At 31.6% G+C, this 24699-nt stretch overlaps 2 protein-coding genes across 2 annotated transcripts; one reads left to right on the forward strand and one right to left on the reverse strand.

Annotated features, from left to right (window-relative positions):
* The first annotated feature begins 1029 nt into the window (after positions 1-1029).
* LOC134721219 (cilia- and flagella-associated protein 95-like) lies at positions 1030-19593 on the forward strand. Its single transcript, XM_063584028.1, has 5 exons — positions 1030-1197; positions 8602-8707; positions 10231-10355; positions 17909-18041; positions 19007-19593. The coding sequence occupies exons 1-5, from the start codon at positions 1103-1105 to the stop codon at positions 19193-19195; spliced, it is 648 nt and encodes a 215-aa protein (XP_063440098.1). The 5' UTR covers positions 1030-1102; the 3' UTR covers positions 19196-19593.
* Positions 1513-5841, reverse strand: LOC134721210 (piggyBac transposable element-derived protein 4-like). The gene is made up of 2 exons (XM_063584017.1): positions 4203-5841; positions 1513-3614 (listed from the first exon to the last, which is right to left on the reverse strand). The coding sequence occupies exons 1-2, from the start codon at positions 4932-4934 to the stop codon at positions 3081-3083; spliced, it is 1266 nt and encodes a 421-aa protein (XP_063440087.1). The 5' UTR covers positions 4935-5841; the 3' UTR covers positions 1513-3080.
* Positions 19594-24699: the final 5106 nt, after the last annotated feature.

Genomic DNA, 24699 nt, shown 5'->3' on the forward strand with positions numbered 1-24699 from the left:
GACGGAGGTGGTGTGCGGAAAAGTGTACTCTTTCTGTCATAGACAAGGCAGGGTCGTTTCCAATGGTAAATCATAAACTGTTATTTAATTTTGTTTTTATAAAGAACTACACGAAGATACGTGACAGTGCATGTTGAGATGCAGTTCACATATCACACCGGTGAATCAAGTATGGCCGAATCCATAAATCTTAGTTAGGATAAAGATGACTCAAAACTGAAATTTTATCGGTGCCATCAAGTATGAATAATTAAAAATGAAACATTCCATTACCAAGTTATGTCCTGAGATGATTAAAATAAATTTCGAGTGAGGATATCCATTTATTCAATATATCAAAATAAAAACTGTCGAGGGGTGCAATAAACTTGATGCGTTCCGGCAGTTTCCAAATAGACATCAATAGTCGAAATAATTTTAAAATGTCGTTGAAAGCCTTTGTGACGCCACGTAAAAAGGCTTCAGTTCAGAATGAAATATCAGTTAAATGGCCTTTCAAGAATTATTTGGCCTGAATAAATGTTTTATTATGCAGAAAGAAACAAGCTAATTTTTTGGTACGAACACGGTATAGTTATGATATCCTCTTTATACTGAAAATTCAGTAAAATGATTGAAACAAGTCCGCCGGCCCGTGTGTCGCTGAAGTTGAGCTGGTGGATCGGTGAAATATTGTGATCTGATCAATTAACCTAGGCTACACTCCCATATTTTTAAAAATATCTAGATCCGTATTATCTTAAAAAGCATTGAAGATTTATATTTTGTGTACCAAGTTCAAGGATAATTCGGAGTAGGAAAGTTAAAGTAGTTCGTTGTTATGATTTGCATTCTTTTTAATCTAATGGTGATTAGTTATATCTTTTTCGCGGGAAATGTTTCTATGGGCGTAGTAATTTTTAAAATGTTTTGTTCAAATATAAAAGAAAAAATCTATGCAAAAGAAAAATGTAAGACTTATTTTCTCCTATAAATTATGATGTTTTTAAATAAATATCTAAATTCAACATGGAGTGTTTATAAAATGTGTACTACATTGTGGTGCGTATGTACAATATTGACATTAGGAAGTACTTAAACCATTTCCGCTGTCAACGTAAACATGGCTGGTGTACCTGATTATTATGAGAGGAAAGGGTCGCTAAATTTGCGGTCAGATCATATGAATTATGGAAGAGCAACTTTAAATTCAAACTGGTAATCATTTTTGTACATATCAGAACTGTTTTTCTTGAGCACGCGATGTTGAACAATGAAGTTAACGCCTTTTAATATGCCTGTTGTAAACAGTACTATGTATACAGTTCATTTGAGTTGCTATACATGTACATGTAGCTGTTTAATATGGATAATTTAGTTTCAGAAACAACGATTACTGTTAATTAAACCAGTTAAACGATATCAGGGGACAATAATTTCTTAAATCTGTCACCAAATTACTTTAATTCAGATTGAAAACTTGATGAAGAATCCCATACAATGCCACGCATTTATTTTTTGATGTTTTTTACTTACCAGGCAACAGTAACGTCACGTTACAGTCGTTTTCCCGCAGAGCATAAATACGCGACGTTGTTCACTTGGAAATGCACTAGCACGTATGTAAATGTGTGTGTATGGGCCGAAACTGACAATTAAAGCTTTGCTTAAATATCGATTTGTTAATTTGAAACTGTACCTTTTCATATTATAATGATGCTGTCCACCCATCAAAGGATTTAATCGTGTATTTTTGTTTAATCAAATATTAATTGCACCAAAGTTGATGTAAATTGTTTCATTGACAAATCAATATTGTGTATCCCCTAACTGATTTATGCCGTAGAAGTATGTATGGAAGTCCTGCTTTCTTTCTTGTGAATACATTCCTCCACTGTCTGGAGCACCTTTTGCTTATAATATAATCAACAAACGGAAATGGCGATTAATGCATGGAATCAGACAACTTATAAATTTAAAGGAATTCCACAAATTTTGGAGCAAAAAAAAAGAATTCTCACTTAAAAAATGCTGTTATTTCATCTAAAATCGATTTTTTTTTCAAAAAATATTGTGAAGTAACTACATGATCGATTTTTATGAAACAAACACCACAAGATGTAGAAATGTTTAAACTTTTATTGTTTATTTGGAATCGGCCATATGATATAATTCAGGCTTATTTTTTTGTTTTTGATAGTTGAACACAAAGAAAAACATTTCTTGAAAATTTTGCTATGCATTTTAATCAAAATTAAATCGTAAATATTTTTGATTGTGTTTACCTCATCAAAAAAGGAAAAGGATCCTCACGAAAATTAAGGCCAAATGAACAAAACCAAATTAAACATTTCTTCATCTTATGGTTTTTATTTGGTAAATATCGGTTGTGTGGTTACTACGCAATATTGTTTTGAAAAATATCAATAGGACATTTTTTTTTTAAGTCAAATTTGAGTTTTGTAAGTAATAAGTACCATTTTTTTCCAGTCAAAATTTAATTTTGTAAATAATAAGTATCATATGTAGTGAAGTTTAATAGTCATATAAATAAAGTACAGAATCAATCATCACGGAGTGACAATCACAGAGGTACAGAGAGTGGCCTAGTTACCGGGCATTTATAAAGTATGTATTTTGTTTTCTTTTTCAGCCTGTATTTAAGATGATCAACTGTACATTCATTTTAGTGTACTGATAGCTATCAAGATCAAATGGTTCTCTTGTAGAATGGAGCTAATGCACTGTCTTATAAAGAAGAAGATGATTAATTTATAATAACTTTGAATCAAAGAAAAATTACGGGAGCCAAAACTTAACAGACGAACGACGACAAAGTCATATATACCAAAATACGATAGCATTGATTATTAAACACCATGCATGTCAGGTCTGAACACAGAGTAGAGAAGAAAGATTACTCATTAAATATTTATTGACACAATTTGGCAGCACCAAATTAAGCCCATGTATTCTGTCTTTTTTCTGAATTCTATAAGAAGTATATGTTAATGGTATTTATAACAAATTTTGGCAAGTTTGATATGTGTTTTCAAATGCACAACATGAATTGCTCTATAATTTCAAATCATTCTGACTCATTATTCTTCCGTGACAACTCCGATACCAATATTAACATGGAATGTGTTGTGACATTCAGCTGAACATAAATGTTTATCACATTTTTCACATCCCATTTGTGTTGTTTTACGCTTCTTCTCTCCTGTTTTTGTGCAAAGTTTGCATGTGGAACGTTTGCGGCCCAATTTCAAATGAGCGTGTGTTGCTCGCGGTCTCATTGGTGGTGCTGGTGTCCTCAATCGTGCGAAATTCCCTATAAGTTGTGTTGACAAATTTATCCTGAAGTCCAATTGCCTATACCTCTTTTTAGTACGGGCTACTTGCGGAACCTCTGTTTCTGCCTTTACAATAAATGAGTTCACAATACAAAGATCTATTATGAAATTCATTAAATATTTCCACCATTTTTTAGATGGCCTACCAATTGAATATTTTGCACGTAATTGATCAGAGATGTCAACCCCTCTGAAATTTTCCTGGTAATTTGTAACTACGCGCGGCCTTGTAACGCGGGCATTTGTCCCATCTTTCTGTCTCCGGTTTGTTGTATCTACCTACAAATAATTAAAATCATTTAACTATAAAAACTTTAAAAAAAACATTGGCAAGTATTGCCCTACAAAAAAAATAATTCACTGGAAAAATAAATAATTTTATTTCATACTTTTCATAATTAAGACATTTAAGGCTGAAATAAAATTTGAATTGATCATTTAATACTATTTGCAATCTTCTCGTTCTTACACACTGTGCTGGTCTGCAAAAGAAAAGTAAAAAGGAGACTTTTTTTTATAATTAATGCGTACTGAATACTTAATACTAAATTCCTGAAAACTGCGTACCATGCCGTTCCGTTTGCGTATACCAATTACACCTTAAACTACCCTGAATAAGGATGGGGACGGGTAATATCCTCATCTAAAGTATTACACAGAGTCCCCAAAGAAGAACCTGTTATAACTTAACTATGAGAAATATATGAAAAAAGATCTGAAAAAGAAGGATGTAATTATGATAATGATGATATATATGATGTAATAATGATAAAATGACGGCGACGACAATGGATGATGATGATGACGATGATGATGATGATGATGATGATGATGATGATGATGAGTTGATGATGATGATGTGGTTACCTCAATCAATGACTCATTGGAAGCCACAACATTAACTGGTTTCTTGTCCATCCAAACAACGCCCACCATATTGTCTGTTTGTCTTCCTACAAACTGGCCAGTTTGCATCCTCGGGGCGTTCTTTAAATCTTGTGGAAAGCCTTTTCTGTTCTGTCGAATGGTTCCACATCCATATATTCCATTGCTTAACAGATCTTGCAATAATGGTATTGAGGTAAAGTAACTGTCAAAATACAAATGATGGTTTTTATGATGTAGATCTTCAGCCAATTTCTCCACAACACGATGTCCTAAACCCTTTGTACTATCAACAGCCGTCTCCTTTCCCATATAAATATCAAACTTGTGACAATATCCAGATTTACTATCGCACCTCATCCACACTTTGAATCCCCATTTGGTGGGTTTTGATGGTATATACTGTTTGGCTACCGATCTTCCTTTATAAGCCACCATAGCTTCATCAATGGCTTGGTTTTTATTTGGGTTGTATCGTGCTGCGAAGTTTTGGAGAGATGAATCAATAAGAGGGCGTATCTTGTGGAGCTTATCGTGCCCAGGTTGGTCTACAGGGACATCAGTTTCTATATCATTACAATGGATATATTGGTTGAGCTTTTCATACCGTTTTACTGACATGACTTCTTTAAACCCCTGATTCCCTAAATACTTATTATTGGACCAGTAAAAGGAATAATCAGGAAGCTGGTTTATTCCCATTAATATCTGCATCCCTGAAAAAATATACGTGAAATACTAATTCCAGTTTCAACATAAATTACCAAATAAAGTACATGTTGCGTATTAATAATACAGCATTTACTTTTCTTTTCAGAATGTTTCAGATCTTTATTTACCGTGACAACAATGTACAACAATGTACAGTTAAAACAAAATGCGCACTATGTGACCTTTCTTATTTTAGGAATTTTGTTTTGGTATTGACAGGTGCCCGTCATGTGACACACATTTTTTTGACGTCATTTTACGTCCTTGACATTTTTGTTTTGTTTTTCTAACGTGTACATGTTGACGTTTTGTTTTAGTGTAATTGCATTAAAAACCGCATGTAAATGATTTTTATATTTCGCTAGTTTATTATCTTTGGAATGTATATGTTCTTCTTTAATTATGGTAAGTCTATTCAACTTTGCAAAGGTTTATGATGGCAAATTGAAGTGAATTTGGAATTTTTGCCTGTGTTTTTATGTACATAGTATGTGCAAATATTTAACCAGATATATATCTGGCAAACAGGATTTTCTGGTAAATTTTAACTCTGAAAGGTGTGGAATATAGTTTTAATTATTTTGAATAATATTAACTTATGAAAAAAGCACCTATAAAAGCCGAAATCTCATCCCGGGTGGTATCACTCCAGAGTGGGTCGGGGCCATTTTGAGCTGCATATTGATTTGTTTGGCGCACAATTTTCTCAAGCATATGATCATCGAAGAAAAGCTTGAAATACTCAAGCTCACTGGCATTAGGGTTCAGATTGTGTGATGGACCAGTGATCTGAATAAAGGGGTCTATGTCAAGTTCTTCGTATGTTTCTCTCCAAACAAGTTCTGCATTTTCGGGAGCTGCATCGTCCTCGTCATTGGCCTCTTCATCTGATACCACGGGTGTATTGTCAGGGGAATCATGATCGACTTCGGCATTATAATTCTCCAGCCATTCATCCCCACTTGATAATTCATTGTCGTCACTGCCCTCATCAGAGTATAAGCTGTTTTGCTCAGACATGTCAGCGTCAGTGAAAAACGGCGGACATTTTGTTTCCGAAATATCTGCTACAGCTGTCGTCTGCTCCAAAACTATCGTACACTGAACGTTATTCGATCATAAAATTTTATTAAAAACAAAGGGGAAGTTTTCAGCAACTCGTTTCTTTTTACAATTTAATTATTTTCGCCTTTAAATTAGAGTAATACCGATTTTACTGTGATGTGTAGAAATGTGTAATTGCGGGGCAAAGGGGTATGTGTAAAAGTGTGTAATCGCGTGGGAAAGGGGTATGTGTAAAATGTGTAATTGCGTGGCAAGGTATTAAGCACTATAGTCGAAGTCACGTAAAATTGGCACAATCTTTTTTTGTCAAAAAAAGTTTAAATATCAGCCGTGTTTACTCAAGATGATGTTTTTCATTTAGGAGAAGTAAAATCCTGTCCAAATATCCACTACTGTCCTAACTTTTGTTGTGTTTTAACTGTATAATCCTGACCTTCACATTTTTTCAAGATTATTTACATTGACTGTCATTGTAAAACCGCCATCTCGGTTTCTATGAGGATCCCTACATGGTACAATTTCCCACGCTTTTTACGTAAAGATGACGAAGGGTAAAAGTTCTGAGAGACACAATTAAGACAATGGAGAGCACGTGGAACTCCACGGCAACACTTCCAGTAATAACAATGTCAAATTCCAACATGGATACAAAATAATCTTGGATTATGTGAAGGTCAGGATTACACAGTGCAAACACAATAAAAGGTGGGACAATAGTGGATATTTGGATAGGATTTTTCTGCGGCTAATTGAAAAACATGATCTTGGTCGCTATTTAAGAAAATTTTGACAAAAAACAATGTGTCAATTTTACGTGACGGCGACTATAGAGAACCTACACTATACATGTATACCTGTTCCTAATCAAAAAATGACCCTAAACGGTTTAGACTGATCTCTGTAAAGTATATATATTTTTATCCTCCTTGTTCTTCAGGACCTGAAGTTCAGGTACCAAAAATAGGTTTCGATATTTCTCTATTTATTGTTGAATTATCTTAATTTAGATTTTCTAGTTAAACTTTCCACAGGCCTGTGGGTACATGTATACATGTACATGCATATGATACAGATATACAGCGGTAGAAATTAGCGCTAGTCTGGTAGTCCGGGACTAGTAAAATTTGCGTCGGACCAGTAGATTTTGTTAGCTGGTGGTCCGGCGGACAAGTAGAAATTTGTCGATAAAAATCGCTGATTGCATCACAATCTCCATTTGTTTACAAAACAATTTACCTGTGAAATCAATTACACGGTACTTGGGTGTATTACAATTGATCTAGTTAATCAATATCGGGTGAGCGTCCTTCACAACAATATAAAATGTGGACATTTTTGGAAGGAGTTAAACCGCCGGACAAAAAAATTAAGATAATTTAATCCTGCCCCTTCCTGCTCATGCTGCTGATGCAGAAAGGGGGTTTTCTGAGATGAAACTTGTTAAGAATGATTGGCAATCAAAATTGCGTCCAACTGTTTTATCAGATCTTTTATTCATTATGTTTCAAACTGAAGATATAGCATCATTTGATCCAGTCCCGGCTATATTGCAATGTGAAATATTTCTGGACAGCGCTCCAGACGACCTAGTCAAACACCCTATGGTTGTCGTGAGGATTACAATAACTTGGAAGACAATGTTGATATTTTTTCTGTCCTTGATCCTGATTTTGATTACGAAAATCATTGAGATTACCAAAGCCTTTATCAAAATCAGAATAAAGACTATTCCTTTGTTACTGTCTAACTTATGTAAACGAAAGCATCAAAATTAAACATCTGTAATTTATATTAGTGTTTGTCAAATTAATGCCATTTTTGCAGGACCAGTAGATTTGGAGCCGGACCAGTAGAGTTTTCAGTCCACTGGTCCGGCTGGCCAGTACACAAAAAAGCTTAAATTCGACCCCTGCAGATATATATATTTTTTTGCTGTTGATTAAAGTATTCAATTTTCTACATAAAATTGAGAAAGGAAATGGGTAATATGTCAAAGCAACAACAACCCTACCATAGAGCAGACAACAGCCGAAGTGTCCAGTCATTCTTTGTAAACTCTTTTGATGACATAGGTGATTATATATAATTATCAGTCATAATCATAAAGGCAATCATCCTTATCACACACATCTTCAAATAGACTGTCCTTATGCAAATTAAAACGTAAGCTCCACCCTATCAGTTGAAATAACATAAGTAATACTGCATACATTTTTGTATTTTAAAAATGGTGAATTAACAAATTCAAAATTAGATTAAAACAAATTAAGATTTTAAAGTCTTTTGTTGCACTTAACATCAAATAAAAGATATTTCAAATTCAAGGCTTGCTGCTGCTTTTGTCTAATCTTAATGTTGTCATGACGTTTCAACAGCTCATGTACATGATGTACATTTAGTTTTTTAATCAATGGCAGATAAACCATTGCACTTTAGCGTACATATATATATATATATCAACAAGAGAGGGACACATTGACACCATCACACTATCGCTTGTTAACCAACACACTTCAGTGTGATCATTGCAAGATGGAGTACCGTTGAGGTTCTAGGTCCTACACGTGTATATTCTGATTTTTTTTTTTTTTTTTTTTTTCTAAAGGCATCAATCAAGAGAAGCAGAACCAAAAGATTATGATATAAATAGAAGTGACACCAGAAATTTATGTAATGCTTCATATAACAGAATAGGAGATGTAACCGATGGGGTATGTTATTTATTTAGTTTAAACCAAATCTGAACCATTACATTTGTAGTTTTTTGTACAAAACCTATTGTATTTTGAGCAAATTGATTAACATACAAATGTGTGTAAATAATAGAGCCTCTTTTTTTTTAAGATTTTAAAATTTAGAGGAATGCATTAATTCTGTAGTCAATTCCACTGTATTTGTAGATTTCTAAATATAAGAGTAGTTTTTAGATATCCAGGGGAACTGCTTGTTTGCAGAGAAATTTTACAACATTTATTTAAGTCTCATATTGCACTATATATAAATTTTGTATCTTAACCCTTTACTCCATGGAAATTATTTTTTTACATACTTGATTCGCATAGGATTTTTTCAATAAAAAAAAATCATCAGGTTTAAAGTATTAAAATGCATTGTTAAAACGAATATTTCATCAATGAAATTCAAGTCAGATATTCTCATGAATAACCTGTTTATATTAGATACAACTTTTATTAAGTCTGATTCTCATTTGTCTGAGGCAAGACGATTTAACTGAGGCACTGCATAGGCATCAAAAGGCGTCATTATGGAGTAAAGGGGGTGGCGTCAAAAAGCGTCATTATGGAGGAAAGGGTTAATAAATCAATTTCATGTAGACAGTTAGTGAGGCTGGTCAAGACGCACAAATCTTCACGCCCTTGAATAGCATACAATTATTAAAGTCTTTATATGAGGTGGATACATGAATATATTGAGCTAAAGGAGTAGAAATACTTGTAGATCTACTGAGGTTGATATATACATGTACATATAACTTTTGATCTTTATTTCCTCAGCTCATAAAAAATACACCAGATGTTCATTTGGAATTATATATAATTAGTTTCTAGGATTGTTTAACAAAGTTTTCTTGTTTTCAGATTTCAATTTTAGATACTTAAAAAATAACTGTATTATCAAATATCCCTTTTCAAATAACAGTTGAACAGACATTCATTCCTTCTTAGCCAATCAGATTAGTTCAAATAAACATTCACAAGAAAAAGCTTATTTGTTTTGTTTTGTTTTACTTACCTTATCTAATAGACCAAATGAAGTTTTGAGATAAATTTGTAGATTGTAAATTTTAAACAAAGTTTATGTACATGTATATGGCCATATATTTTTTAAGACAGGCATGAATAATCTTTCTAACTTATATCAACTTATATCTGATTGCTCTCTAGGAACAGTTTTCAGATGCCATGTGAGCATATAGTAGTTCATTGCAGGCACCTAGTATTGCTAACTTTTCATGAAGCAAACACATGAAATTTCAATTGGCAAATTCATAATGATCCAAGATAAAGAAAAAACATAGATTTGAGAAAATGTTGCTGAATAAGCATGAAAATGTCTGAGTCGACATATTCATGTATGATACTAATTGCAACCTAACATCTAATATTCATTAACCAATTATTAATAAGTGTCAATCAAAATTTTCTATTTTGTTAATCTGTATATGTACCAAACATTTGATCTGGATATAATTGTAAAATATTTAATATTTCAGTCACTGCCAAAAACTACTTATCAAGACCACACTGAACAGATATACCTCAGAGATGATTTTGAAGAACAGGAAACAAAAAAAGCCATGGTTACCATGAAAACAATTGCTAATACAGATTTGGACAGGTATTTACTAGTTCAGCACAATTAATTTTGGGTGAACACATTTATTTGACTGTTTAAAGATACAAAGTACAAGATGTATTTTTTTGAAATTTTCGTGAAAATCCTTTCTTATGACATAACACTGTACTTACATTGTAGCCTTACTGATGAATTTGTTAATTCTCAAACAAAACCTATATTCTTTTATTATACAATTTAAATTTTATTGAATAGATATTTGTGATTTATGACTATAAAGCTTTGTTTTTATGTAAACAATTTTATTTGTGAATTGATAATAAGAATAATAAGAAGTAATACAGATTTGTTAAGTGGTAAAAAATTAATGCTTTTCACCAAAAATATTTTGCTTGCAGTTTTTCAGTATAAAGGGTATAAACTGACATTTATAGCATAAATATAAAATTTATTAGTTAAAAGCCTTGGAAAAAGGTAGACATGCAAGGGCTATGTTTTTTTTTCTGGACAGATTCTTTTTCTTTCAATTTTAGCATTACATATAGTGTCAGCTGAGGGTGAAATAAACAATTTTTTTTCTCCAAACTTATTTCCAAAAGAATCCAACCCTCCCCCCCCCCCCCAGAAAATCAAATGGTAGCTCTCTTAGTGTTCAAAACATGAATATGATATAAATGATTTTAGCATATGACTCATATTCTGTTGAACTAAGATAATTGAAAATACAGGAATGCTGACTGTTATCTTTTGAATCTGTATCTGGTAATAAAGAAAAGGATTTTTCAGCCTTGAGGTATCATATGTTACACTTAGGTCCATGAATATTTGATTGTTGGAATATTATTGTCTAAGGAAAGTGTAGAATGTTAGGAAAATCACTAATTCCCACATAAATATTTGTTAGCAATCTGACATACAAACTGTTATTTTTTTATTGACTAATTGTTTTACATTAAAGTCTGGTTACTCAATAATTAAAAAAAAATGATTATTAAATCGATATTTAATAAAGAACTTCAGTGGTTTAAATGCAGATGTGTGTATTTTTTTTGTCTTTTTAATAAATTAAATTCTCTTTCAATTTATTAAATTTTAGTTTATACCTAATTAAAGTGCTATTTTAAGTATTTAAAAAGACAAATTTGAGTAGCTTCTGTAAGAACATCAATACCTTTTAATACCTTTTGCTTCTTTTTAAAATATTTTACCTTGAGTAATGATGAGATTTATAACAATTAAACACATTTGAAATTGTATGTATTTTAATTAAAGAAACCACTTTTTTGTCTCGCTTTGTCAAAGTCGAAAAGCGAGACATAACTATGCTATTTCTGGCGTTGGCGACATCAGTGACAGCGTCAACAATGTTTTAGTTTGTGATTCGGTCTAGTTTATAATGAACGTGGTAGTTTGGTACTCAATCATATATGGTATGCAGTTGTATAAGCATTGGCACATCTCATTTCCATGGATATTATTTGGCCCTGCCCCCTCAGTCATGGTCTATTGACTGTGAAACTTTCGCTTATTTTACATGTATTAGTTTGTGATTAGGTCAGTTTAGGTAGCAATACACAGTTAGGAGTTTAGTTTCGCATTATGGCCCCTGTGGATTTTTCAAATAGGAAAGTTATTGTGTAATAAAATTCATTTTTAGACAGATGAGTGCTAATTTAGCCTTCAAAGGTGGTTTATAAGAGCATCAAGATTATGTTTGACATGTTTTATGGGCTGTTTTCTGTTTTTCAGTCCGTATTTTCATAGCTGGACCGGCCATCGGTCCAGAAATTAATGTACTGTTTACAAACACTCTTTTTCTACACGAAGTTTTTGACGCAATTTTACAAAAAAATGAGACGAAAGACATATGATTTTCATTGGATTTGCTGAATGATATATGTACACAGTTTCAGAAAAGGTATTACTTCAAGCGATTGAAATTCGACTTTTAGCCAAATTTTGGGAAAATATGTGACATCTTTCCCCCCCTTTTTGCAATATTTTATAACAAATAAATGCAGATTGTTGCCATGGATACACCAAAAAGAAATTATATTTTGCAATTTTATATACTGGAAATAAAATCTATGGAGGATTCTGATTACATACATATGCCCATATATGACACAAACAGTAAGCTTGATATTGCAAGAAAGCAATGAAAAGGGAATGGTAAAATTCATAAGGGCAAATTTTAGTATTTTTTCCTAACTGTTTATTGCTACCTTATGGGGAACCACAAGTAGTAGGTCAATGATATTTGGTATGCAGTTGTATAATCATTGGCATATCTCGTTTCCATGGAGATAATTGTCTCCTCCCCCATAGTCGTCTATTGACCTTGAAATTTGTTCAAAGTTATCATGAACATGTATTAGTTTGTGATTATGTCGGTTCAAGGGGAACCGTTAGTGGTAGGTCAGTGTTAATTGGTATTCAGTTATATAAGCTTTGGCACATCACATTTCCATGGAGAATATTTGACCTTACCCCTCAGTCACAGTTTAATGATTTTGAAACTTATCTTAGTTTACATGTATTATTTTTTTATTAGATTAGTTTAAGATGAACTGCTTATGTTGAAGTCATTGATATTTGGTATGCAAATTTATTGGCATTTACAAGTATTGTTTCCATGGAGATTATATAGCCCCACCCCCTCTTCATGGTTCATTGCCTTTTAAAACTTTTACATAGTTTACAAGTTAATGTTTGTAATTAGATTTGGGAATGACGTATAATAATGAATGGTATTTAGTATGCAGTTGTATAATTACATGAAGCATTGGCACATTTCATTTACATGGAGATTATTTAGCCATATAACTCAGTCATGGTTCATTGACTCTGAATATTTGCATATCTTGTGTAAGATGTTACATGTTGCATAATCAAAATTACAAAAAGGCGAGACATATATCTCTGTGATAACAGTTTATTTAACTTACCAACCATTACAAAATAACAACAGCAACATTAATATGATGCACAGTTTATAAACTAAAGACATGCCAAGTTTGCCAAAGTGAATATTTAGAGTTCACAATGTAAATTTTAAACCTCTACAGTTTTCAGATATTGTAAGGTCACTCAAAAAAAAAATATATTCTGCAGATTTTCAATATTCAGGTGAAGGTAAAGTTGCAGGAACTGTCATTTTATTACAATATATTTTTGTCTCGCCTTGACGGAGTCAAAAAGCGAGACATAGGTATGCTGTTTCCTGCGTCGGGGACTGCATCAACAATATATTAGTTTGTGATTAGCTCAGGTTTATGGGGAACCACTAGTGGTATGTCAATGATAATTGGTATGCAGATGTATTACCATTGCCACATTTCATTGCCATGGAGATTATTTGGCTCTGCCCCCTCAGTCATGGTCTATTGACTTTGAATGGTTTGCTTACTTTACATGTATTAGTTTGTGATTAGGTCAGTTTATGGAGATCCACTTGTGGTACGTCAATGATAATTGATATGCAGATGTATTCCCATTGCCACATCTCATTACCATGGAGATTTTTTGGCTCTGCAGTCTGCCCCCTCAGTCATGATCTATTGACTTTGAATGGTTTGCCCACTTTACATGTATTACTTTGTGATTTTTATAATAAGTCAATGGTATGTGGTATGCAGTTGTATTAGCATTGACACATCTGATTTACATGGAGATTGTTTAACCATGTAACTCAGTCATGGTTCATTGACTTTGAATATTTGCATAACTTGTGTAAGATGTTAAGGTATTGCTATTTTGATTTCAACATTTTCATAATCAAAATTACAACCAGATGCTCCGCAGGGCGTAGCTTTATACGACCGCACAGGTTGAACCCTGAACAGGTGGGGCAAGTATGGACACAACATTCAAGCTGGATTCAGCTCTAAATTTGGATTGTGATTAAATAGTTGACACAGCATAGGTTTCTGACACAGAATGAATGTGTTCTAATGAACTTATTTTTTTTGTTTTCTCTTAGAGCAATTCACTATGCTGTTGAATATTAATCCTCTCAAAAAAGTTTGAAGAAATTTTCTTTTTATTTATGAAATTTCAAATGAGAAAAATTGAACCCAATTTTTTAATCACATCCCCCTTTCCCTTATTCCAAAACTAATCTCAATTAAAATATTCTATTGGAGTTTGCAACAATAAATACTCGTTTAAATACATCATAAAATATTAAGATGTAAAAAAACTGCGTGTTATCACTGAATGGTAAAGATTATTTAAATTTATCAGTTGGTAGTAAAAAGTGAATATACATTATATCAGTTGGTAGTAAAAAGTGAATATACATTGTATATTGTATATAACAAAGATTTAAGTTGATTCTGGACAAAGAAAGATAACTCCAATTAAAAAAAAATCTTGCTATTGCACAATAATGTGCAATAAGATATTTCTTGCTTAATATTCTGGACAAAGAAAGATAACTCTAATTAAAACAAAATTTGCTATTTCACAATATTGTGAAATTAGATATTTCTTGCCATTGCACAATACTGTGCAATTGAAAAGACTTGCTATTGCACAATACTTAATATAATAATTTTAGATCCTGATTTGGACCAACTTGAAAACTGGGCCCATAATCAAAAATCTAAGTACATGTTTAGATTCAGCATATCAAAGAGGCCCAAGAATTTAATTTTTGTTAAAATCAAACTTAGTTTAATTTTGGACCCTTTGGACCTTAATGTAGGCCAATTTGAAAACGGGACCAAAAATGAAGAATCTACATACACAGTTAGATTTGGCATATTAAAGAACCCCATTTATTCAATTTTTGATGAAATTTAATTTTGGACCCAGATTTGGACCAACTTGAAAACTGGGCCAATAATCAAGAATCTAAGTACATTTTTAGATTCAACATATCAAAGAACCCAACCGATTCATTTTTTGTCAAAATCAAACTAAGTTTAATTTCGGACCCTTTGGACCTTAATGTAGACCAATTTGAAAACGGGACCAAAAGTTAAGAATCTACATACACAGTTAGATTCGGCATATCAAAGAACCCCAATTATTCAATTTTGATGAAATCAAACAAAGTTTAATTTTGGACCCTTTGGGCACCTTATTCTGTTGGGACCAAAACTCCCAAAATCAATACCAACCTTCCTTTTATGGTCATAAACCTTGTGTTTAAATTTCATAGATTTCTATTTACTTATACTAACGTTATGGTGCGAAAACCAAGAAAAATGCTTATTTGGGTCCCTTTTTGGCCCCTAATTCCTAAACTGTTGGGACCTACACTCCAAAAATTAATACCAATCTTCCTTTTGTGGTCATAAACATTGTGTTTAAATTTCATTGATTTCTATTAACTTAAAACTTAAGTTATTGTGCGAAAACCAAGAATAATGCTTATTTGGGCCTTTTTTTGGCCCCTAATTCCTAAACTGTTGAAACCAAAACTCCCAAAATCAATCCCAACCTTTCTTTCGTGGTCATAAACCTTGTGTCAAAATTTCATAGATTTCTATTAACTTAAACTAAAGTTATAGTGCGAAAACCAAGAAAATGCTTATTTGGGCCCTTTTTGGCCCCTAATTTCTAAAATGTTGGGACCAAAACTCCCAAAATCAATACCAACCTTCCTTTTATGGTCATAAACCTTTTGTTAAAATTTCATAGATTTCTATTCACTTTTACTAAAGTTAGAGTGCGAAAACTAAAAGTATTCGGACGACGACGACGCAGACGACGACGCCAACGTGATAGCAATATACGACGAAAATTTAAAAATTTTCGGTTGTATAAAAAGGCGAGACATATCTCTGTGATTACAGTTTATTGTTATAATGTTTGTGTCTTATGGGCAGAAAGTTTTTTTGGTGTCTGACATTTAAATATACATTATGTTTTCGTAAGTATAGCATTAATAAGATTGTAACTTATCTTTATTTGTCATTTATTTATGTATGCATGGGCAGTGACTGTAAAGATTTGCATGTCTTAAGTCAAGAGAATCTGAGCTACATTATACTACGGAATTGCTTATCTTTGAATGTAAGGTTTTTACAACCACAAAAGAAAAAAATTCATAATTGAAAACGTTAAAAAAACAAACAATTGAAACTATTTCTTGACAGGCTTTTGGTTGTCCATTACTACAATGTTTTTGCTGTATATCTTATTTGTTTATTGTTTTGTGCATAAATCAGGGCATAAGTTTTTTCGTTTGAATTATTTTATAAGGTGTACATACATTGTACATGTCTGGCTGGTTTCATCTGGCCATGACCTCATTTTCATGGTTTATTTTCTAAATGTAAGTCTGCATTTTTTTCAAAGACTACTGTTTGTATAAAATGTCAACTCTATTTGGTGTTTGTAATGACTGTAAGGTTATACATGTCTGTCTGGACATATAATCCTTACATTATAGATTATGAATTATACTGATAATTGATAATGCGACAAACATGTAAAATGTATATGTGATACCTGTAATGAAAACTTGATCTTTATAAAGACTTAATATTTACATTAATCCAACCTTGACCAGGAGAGCAGGCGGGAAATGTCAACATGTGCACTCTTAGTTTATGATAAAAATGTTGCGGTTTGTTTGTAAAACAATTTACTTGTCAACATAGAACCAATCATTTAATATCTATAATATTCATTAATTATTGACACAATATTATTACTCAGTATTTGCGTGATTGCGGATGATGTAGATATGTTTATAGTAATTATCATTTGATCTCACGCTATCGGATGATAAGGAGGCATGGACTTTAATTTTGATAAGGTTCATGAACTTTACTATTGTTTCAATTGTTGAGCATGATATGAAGAGGCTGTTATATTTTTTATCCTCTTTTTTATTTAGAATTAATTATGTAAAAGTATGGATGTATTAAATATGAATCTGTACTTTTCAATAGTAAATAAATCAATTTATTCTGATCTCAAATTCATTAAATGGTAAACGGTTAGATAAATAATACAGCACCAGATCAATAAATAATTCTTTAATAAGTTTGAGCATTATGGCTCATCAGTGTACATTTGTAATTCCCTCAAAGAAAAAAGACAATATTGGATTTTTATGATTTATGTTACAGATGATTTATTTATTTTTTAGGAAATTCACTAAACACAAATCAAATCATCAACTTTGGTTAAACATTACAATATTTTTATTTTTTTTGTATGTAAAACATGTTTATATCTGATGCTTATAATTTTATTGAATATCAGTCATTTTCAAATCTCCTTTTACAATTTGTAAGCATAGATGAATCAGCTTATTTCCGAAAGCAATTATTTTATTTCAAATTTGTCAGTATTTAAAGACATATGAACACCTTATTTTGCAATGTCCACAAATCATTATATTTACACAACAAATTTTATCTCTCAATTTGTTTTTTCTTCAGAAAACTAAAATTCATGAAATTTGAAAAACCCATGATCTTAAACCTCAAAAATGATATCCACAATTAAAGTATGAATTATACATAGTATCTGACACTTCTTGCCATGATTAAAAGTTTAAAAGCATGACTATATATGACACTTCTTGCAATGTATAAAAGTTTAAAATCATGACTAAATATTTATATTTCCAGAGAAACAGAAACACCACAGAGAGGATTTGGATCAGTATTACCCAGACATAATCCAGATTATAATAAATTCCACTTAGAATCAACACACAAAGCAGATTTCACCCCTCCTGACCCAAATTATATACCAGTACCTGTAAGTATGACATACAGTGGCGTACCCAGGGGAAGGTTTGAATGGGGACATATAGTTGGACCCCCCCCCCCTTTTTTCAAATGGATGGATCTGCCACTGACATACATGTTGACATCTCAATACAAACTGTTTCATACGCTTGTACATATTAAGACTATTGATAACTTGCATGCATATATTTAAAGTATCCAGGTGAAAACTTACAATTCTGTGCTTTTAATTCTTTTAAAACAAAACATTAACAATAGTTGGTTTTTGAAAACCCTATTAACAAAACATCATCTTGTAATCTTATTCTGTTTAAGATTGAAAGTATAACATTGTAAAAGAGGAAAAAGATGTTTGTCTTAGATAAAACGTACTCATGATATTTTGTAATAAAAAATATCAAATATTTCATGTTGATTTTCTTTTAAAATAAAAATGCATGATCTTTTTCTTATTATGAATATACCCCCAAAAGAAGAGCATTTCATATGAACTAATAATATTGCCAGTAATTCATTTTATACTATTTCTTTCCAAGTTTGATACCCACAAGAGAGGTTAAATGTAGAATAATATTTAAAACATTTAGCAAAGGGGATTTAACAAGATGTTAGAAATTAACATAATTCTTTGCTGTATTTGTACAGGTATCACAGTTGCAGGAATTTAAAGCAAAAGCATAAATTTTGCTGAAATATTTAGTTAAGCTATATAAAAAGAGGGTTATTGCATATATATTGTGGAAAACTGTCCTTCACAGTGTATCATTTTGCACTTACAAATTGAGGTGTAAAACATTCTACTGCTCAAAAGAATATTACTCAATATTAGTGCAATGAATGTTTTACCAAAACTCAACAAGAAAGGAAAAACAACAAACTTAAATAACTCTGAAATTTAAATTATTCAGTCTGAAAAAATTACTTTTAAAAAAAATCATCTGTAATACATTTTACCACATTACTTTTTATTTTTAGGAAAAATTGCCTGACTTCCCTGACCAGTCAGCAGCTTACAGAAAGTGTCTCTCACAATTTACTGATACCTGTGATTACCGTAGACCTGGTCGCAACACATGGCAAGACGAAAGTGGAACCTATGCTAACACTCATTATAAAAGACAAATTATACAATCAAGAAATCCAATACCTGAACAGAAAGCTTGAACTACAAAATACAATGCTTATATTTTCCTTTGTATGCACTAAAAATGTGTCAAACCATCAAGAGAAGCAAAAATTTTTCTAAATTTTTATTAAACTGGTAATTATGAGTAAAAAGACCTTACACAGGAATGATAAGAACTTGGATGTTGTTTTGTTTATGTTTATTTGTTTTTTATATTTGACCAGGAAGTAAGATTGTTGTTGATATACTTTATATTTATCACTTCATTGTGGTGACTCTTTTATAGATTTTATTATTGATCACTGTGATATTCCTTTTTCATTTGTCAAATTTTTACAAAATATACACATTTAGTAAATTTTGTATTTATATGTAAAAAAAAAATTTTATAGAAGAGAATTTAATATAAGACTTACATTAAACGATAATATTTATATCTTTGCCTTCTTGTATTTAGTTCTTCATAAAATATCTTTACATGACTGATGTTGGTTAGACGTATTATGGTTTACTGTGGTCAATTTTTTGGTCATTATAATGTCCATTCACACTTAGGCATTGAAGTTGGTTTTGGCTGCTTTTCACACAATAGCTCTATTGTAAATGTAAAGATTAATATGGAAGAAATCACCCTGTCAATTTGAATATTTTGACTTGTTGTTTCAGAGCTTTTAAATTGAAATATTAAATGTCCGAAAAAGTCTTTTTATTTATTGTCTGAATATTTCATATCTGTTTCTCTGAATGACATTGTAATTTGACATTGAAATCATAACCTACTTATTAAAGTCCAGTTTGTTTTGTTTGTTTTTTTTCTGTTGAATTTTGCATTCTGAATACTGGTACTATTTTAAGTTATGACAGCAACAAACCTTTTGAATTTAGAAATTAACCAATTCGCCATAAACGATTTGTTGATAATAATTTTGTTTATGAAACAGTTACAAAAGAATGAAAAATAACCAAAAGACAAAAAACATCTAGAGTGCAATATAAATTTGCAACTATATACCAGTGTCTACTCCATGTTTTATACAAAAAGTAAAGTAACAAAAAATACCAAACTACATGGCAAAAAAAATCTCAAACACCTCAAAAGAATGTAACACAACTATTATATTCCTGAATTGATATAGGCATTTCCTAGTGTAGATAATTGTGGATATTAGATTTAAAAGCAATGTGAGTAAGTAAAACAGCAAAAATAAAAAATCTGCTATCAACAATCAACTTTCTAAATATCAATAAAATATAAAGATAAGACATACAGTTTTTCTGTTGTTCCATTGTTATCCTTCTATAGTTGATTTGCTTCCCTTGGTTTTAGTTTGTAACCCGGATTTCATTTTTCTCCCATTTGATTTATGACTTTTGAAGAGTGGTTTATTTGCAGTTGTTATTTTATATCTCGTTTCTATGTATGTTCTATTGGCGTTTGTTTTTGTTGTACTTCAAATTTTCTGTTGTTCCATTACTTTCCTCTTATAGTTGATTTGCTTCCCTTGGCGCTAGTTTGTAACCCGGATTTCTTTTTTTATCTCAATTGATTTATGACTTTTGAACAGTGCACATACTTGCAGTTGTTATTTTATATTTCGTTTCTATGTATGTTCTATTGGCGTTTGTTTTTGTTGAACTTCAGTTTTTCTGTTGTTTCATTATTTTCCTCTTATAGTTGATATGTTTCCCTAGGTTTTTGTTAGTTACCTGGATTTGTTTTCTCTTCATGACTTTTGACGAGCAGTATACTACTGTTACCTTTCTTTATACAGCATTTATTGACATGGTCACATGGATTGGGACAGTAACATGAAAAAGTTAAATTGCAAAAATACCGAACCCCAAGGAAAATTCAAAGCGAAAAGACCCTAATGGAATGGCAAAATTAAAAGCTCGAACATATCAAAGTGAAAAATGTTATCATTTTGTTTTTGAAAATTTGCCCATCATCTTAAAAACTAAAAGAGACGGATAGAAAATAAGACTAGCAAAAACAATATAGACAAGACCTACAAATAGGTCAACAGTGTCAAATTGTCAGTTGGGTCTTTATTGGAGTTATTGTCATTTATTGATGGTTTTCGAAATAGTTTTCACATTTGCCTATATCTTTAATAAACTTTAATACAAAAATCGAAAGGCCAAATGATTCTCTTTTGTTGAACCAAACAACTTAAGTACAAATAAAATAACAACTTAAAAATACATAGATATAATACAATGTTAATCCTTTAAAAAGTTGTAAAACAATTATAAAAAAATCTTTCAAAAGTCAGATTGAATAACCGATGTTGCTATTTTGTTATCACAATTCCTAAACCGATATATTGAATGCATTGTAACATAAAAGTAATGTGCATTTTTGTCAACAATATAGCTATTTAGGGGACGATCATTTGATATTCTGGGGGTTGGGGGGGGGGGGGGGGGGGGGGACAGTAGGATTTTGAAAATAAATAACTCAGCCTTGATAATAACAAAAATAAATGGTTTGTTCTGTGGTAGTTTGAAAACTTGCAATGTGTTGAAAATAAATAACTCAGCAGGTCTAATCGAAAGTATTGCACCAGATTCCTCATAAATTCTTTTTTCCCAAAAAAAAAATCGGGAAACACATCCCAATTTTTTTTTAAAATAAAAGTATAAATATTATTTAAATATACTTGAAATGTCTTAAAATTGGTTTCCTTTAGCTTGAGATATAATGTCTCAGGAAACCTTACCTCACTTTTATTTCAATAGGGCCGTGATTTTCAAAATTTCAAAATCAAACGCTTGTCTCCATATCAAATTGTGTTCACGGTGAGTGCTTTACAAGAAGCAAGTTCTATTTTCCATCAGATGTAGCCCTGATTTTTCGGGATCAATGTTCCTTATTTATATGTATTTTGTTCATTGATTGCCTTTCTGTATTCTGTTAGTGATGCATTCCTTTTGTAATGTAGTAATTTTGTTATAAACTTAATCATGAGTTTAAAAAAAAAACAGCATCCAAAAACTTAAATATTCTAAAAAAAAATCCTTTTTTGCTTTATCATGCACATTGCCATTGGTCTTTCTGCAGAGGATGATGATTAATTCTGATTAAATGATACATAATGGCTTGACTATACATGTATTATTTATAATAAACAAATCTTTTAAAAATTGTATGATTTCGCATATCATTATATAGTTGTGAAAATGAATAATCAGGCCCTTGCTGAAATGAAAATGGAAAATCTTGCTTCAATAGTGCAGAAAATAAATAATCTGTCCTCTTAGTTACAAAAATAAATAACCGATCAAAAACAAATCTCCCTGCACCCCCTCCCCCCCCCCCCCCCCCACCCCACCCTTCCCAGAATATCAAATGGGCGTCCCCTTATTCAATCAAGGTTAAATAACTCGACTTTTGTGATCTATACTTTATACCCAATTACGATTAAGTGTTCCAAAGAACGTCATGCTATTGCTGTGATTTCCAAGTGCTTTAAAGATTAATACATATATCTCATCATCATATCTTTTTACGGATCAAAGACAAAACACACGAATGTGTAAACAGTTCGATATGTTGTTGCTGGTAGATTCTAGTAAAATAAGCCATTAAAATTACAAATGAAAATGTCTTTGAAACTGACGTGAAAAAGTCGGTTGATTCTTTTGATTGGCAACATATTTGGTATTTTTTGTGGACCCGATTTATAAGACGATCAGCTTTGCAATGAAAACCAACTGTCATGGCCTTCCCGGTGAGTTTGGTGAGACAGGCTTTATACAGAGAGTTCACAAGAAGAATGAGAAGATTTTGTATCACCTTTCAACTTTAGTAGATTTTGTAACTGTCCTCTCACTGATTTATTCATAGTATTGAACTCAAAATAAAAGATAATATCACCGGGATTTACATACAACTCACCTCAATTTCTTGACTTACACTATTAGATTCGACAGAGAGGGTTGGTTGAGCCCTAAACTTGACAAGACGAACATTTTTAAATTCAGGATGGCTAATGAACATTGCGGAATTGTATCTATTTGGCAATGGTTACCTTATTGGTTGACTTATACCTTTTGTTTTTTAAAATACCCAGTATATGTTTAATGGATATCCTTATGCACCATATCAACAGAAACTGAACTTAAAATTGTACATGAAAACAACCATTTCATTTACAAGAAATACCACCCGTAATCCATCAGGTATCATAGATTTTTTCCCATTCAATATTAGCTTGTTCTGGTCAGAGTAAGGTAATGCCATCATTTTGTTTCCATCTTTGCTGTAGTTTAAAATTAAATCCTTTGTGAAATATATTATCCTTTTCTCTAACATGTCTAGACGAAACATTACTTACAAAAATAGTGTACCGAAGAGGACGTTTCCTTAAAACTTTACAATTTTGTTTTGATTGAAACAAAATTTATTCTACGAGTTTTCAAAATATATTCCTTCAAATTTCAACATTTTATACATTTCCTTTTGATTAGATAACAGCTGTGTTTTCAAACGACAACTGAATCGTTTAAGGAAAAGAAAATATTTACTCGTTTCATCCTGATGATATGAAAATTAACTTAACATGGCACTACTTGGTTATTTTTTTAAACCGTTGTCTTGAAACTTGCTGGCAAAACACGATCGAGATGATCTATAATATTCTTTACTTTTTTTTAGGAAAATAGTTATCAAAGGTACCAGGATTATATTTTAATACGCTAGACCCGCGTTTCGTATAAAAAAAGACTCATCCGTGACGCTCATATCAAAAGTTAAAAAGCAAAGTCCGTCAAACAGTTTCCAAATGATATCACATACGTTTCCTGATGAATTATGACGTATTTTATTTCTTCTGACTTTACATCGACATTATGAACCAACCTTTGCTTTACATGCTACACCTTAAGCATGGACTTTGCCGTGTTTGCCTTTTTCGTGTTTCTCCTTTTTTTTATATCTTGGCTTTTTTTTGGTTATGTTTGAAACACTTTAGTCTTTTCTTTGTATTGATTGGCTGAGCCCATTTGGTACAGCGTTTCGGAAATTTTGGTTTTCCACGTTCTTGGAATTTGACTTGGACTTCCAACTGTTTTGATACAAGCGTCACAATCATTCTAAATGAGACAAAACGGGGCACGGTGCGTCTAGAACAACAAGACTTTGTTCCAGTGGCAGACTCGATATATCATCGTAAGATAAATCAAATAAGTAACAAAGATCACGTTACTCTGACGGTGTTCAATTTTGTTGCTTTAAATACGCATAAATATTTTTTCAAATATTAGCATTAATTTATGTACCAGTATTTTAGGTAAACAAAGAAAAAGAACTAAAACTTCTTACAAATATACAAATATATATAATTAAGCAAACAAAGATCACAAAACAGTCAGCATAGTTTCTCTATTGGTTGCCTAATAATATACTAAATGTATGCTTTTGGCGTTTTGGTTTCTACCGTTCAAATAGATACAAATACTTGTTCTTGATTCAAAGGGAGACAAAAGGCAAATCATTTGATTAGTTTTATTAACAATTTAGAGTCATGACTATAAAACA

The sequence above is a fragment of the Mytilus trossulus genome, chromosome 1 (assembly GCF_036588685.1).
Source record: "Mytilus trossulus isolate FHL-02 chromosome 1, PNRI_Mtr1.1.1.hap1, whole genome shotgun sequence".
Taxonomy (NCBI): domain Eukaryota; kingdom Metazoa; phylum Mollusca; class Bivalvia; order Mytilida; family Mytilidae; genus Mytilus; species Mytilus trossulus.

Excerpts from the sequence above, each read along its gene's own strand:
- LOC134721219 (XM_063584028.1), top strand. The coding sequence starts at position 1,103 with ATGGCTGGTGTACCTGATTATTATGAGAGGAAAGGGTCGCTAAATTTG. Across the intron at positions 1,198-8,601 it reads GCAACTTTAAATTCAAACTG|GCATCAATCAAGAGAAGCAG; the intron begins GTAATCATTTTT and ends TTTTTTCTAAAG. Across the intron at positions 8,708-10,230 it reads TAGGAGATGTAACCGATGGG|TCACTGCCAAAAACTACTTA; the intron begins GTATGTTATTTA and ends TTAATATTTCAG.
- LOC134721210 (XM_063584017.1), bottom strand. The coding sequence starts at position 4,934 with ATGCAGATATTAATGGGAATAAACCAGCTTCCTGATTATTCCTTTTAC. Across the intron at positions 3,615-4,202 it reads CCAATGAGTCATTGATTGAG|GTAGATACAACAAACCGGAG; the intron begins GTAACCACATCA and ends AATTATTTGTAG.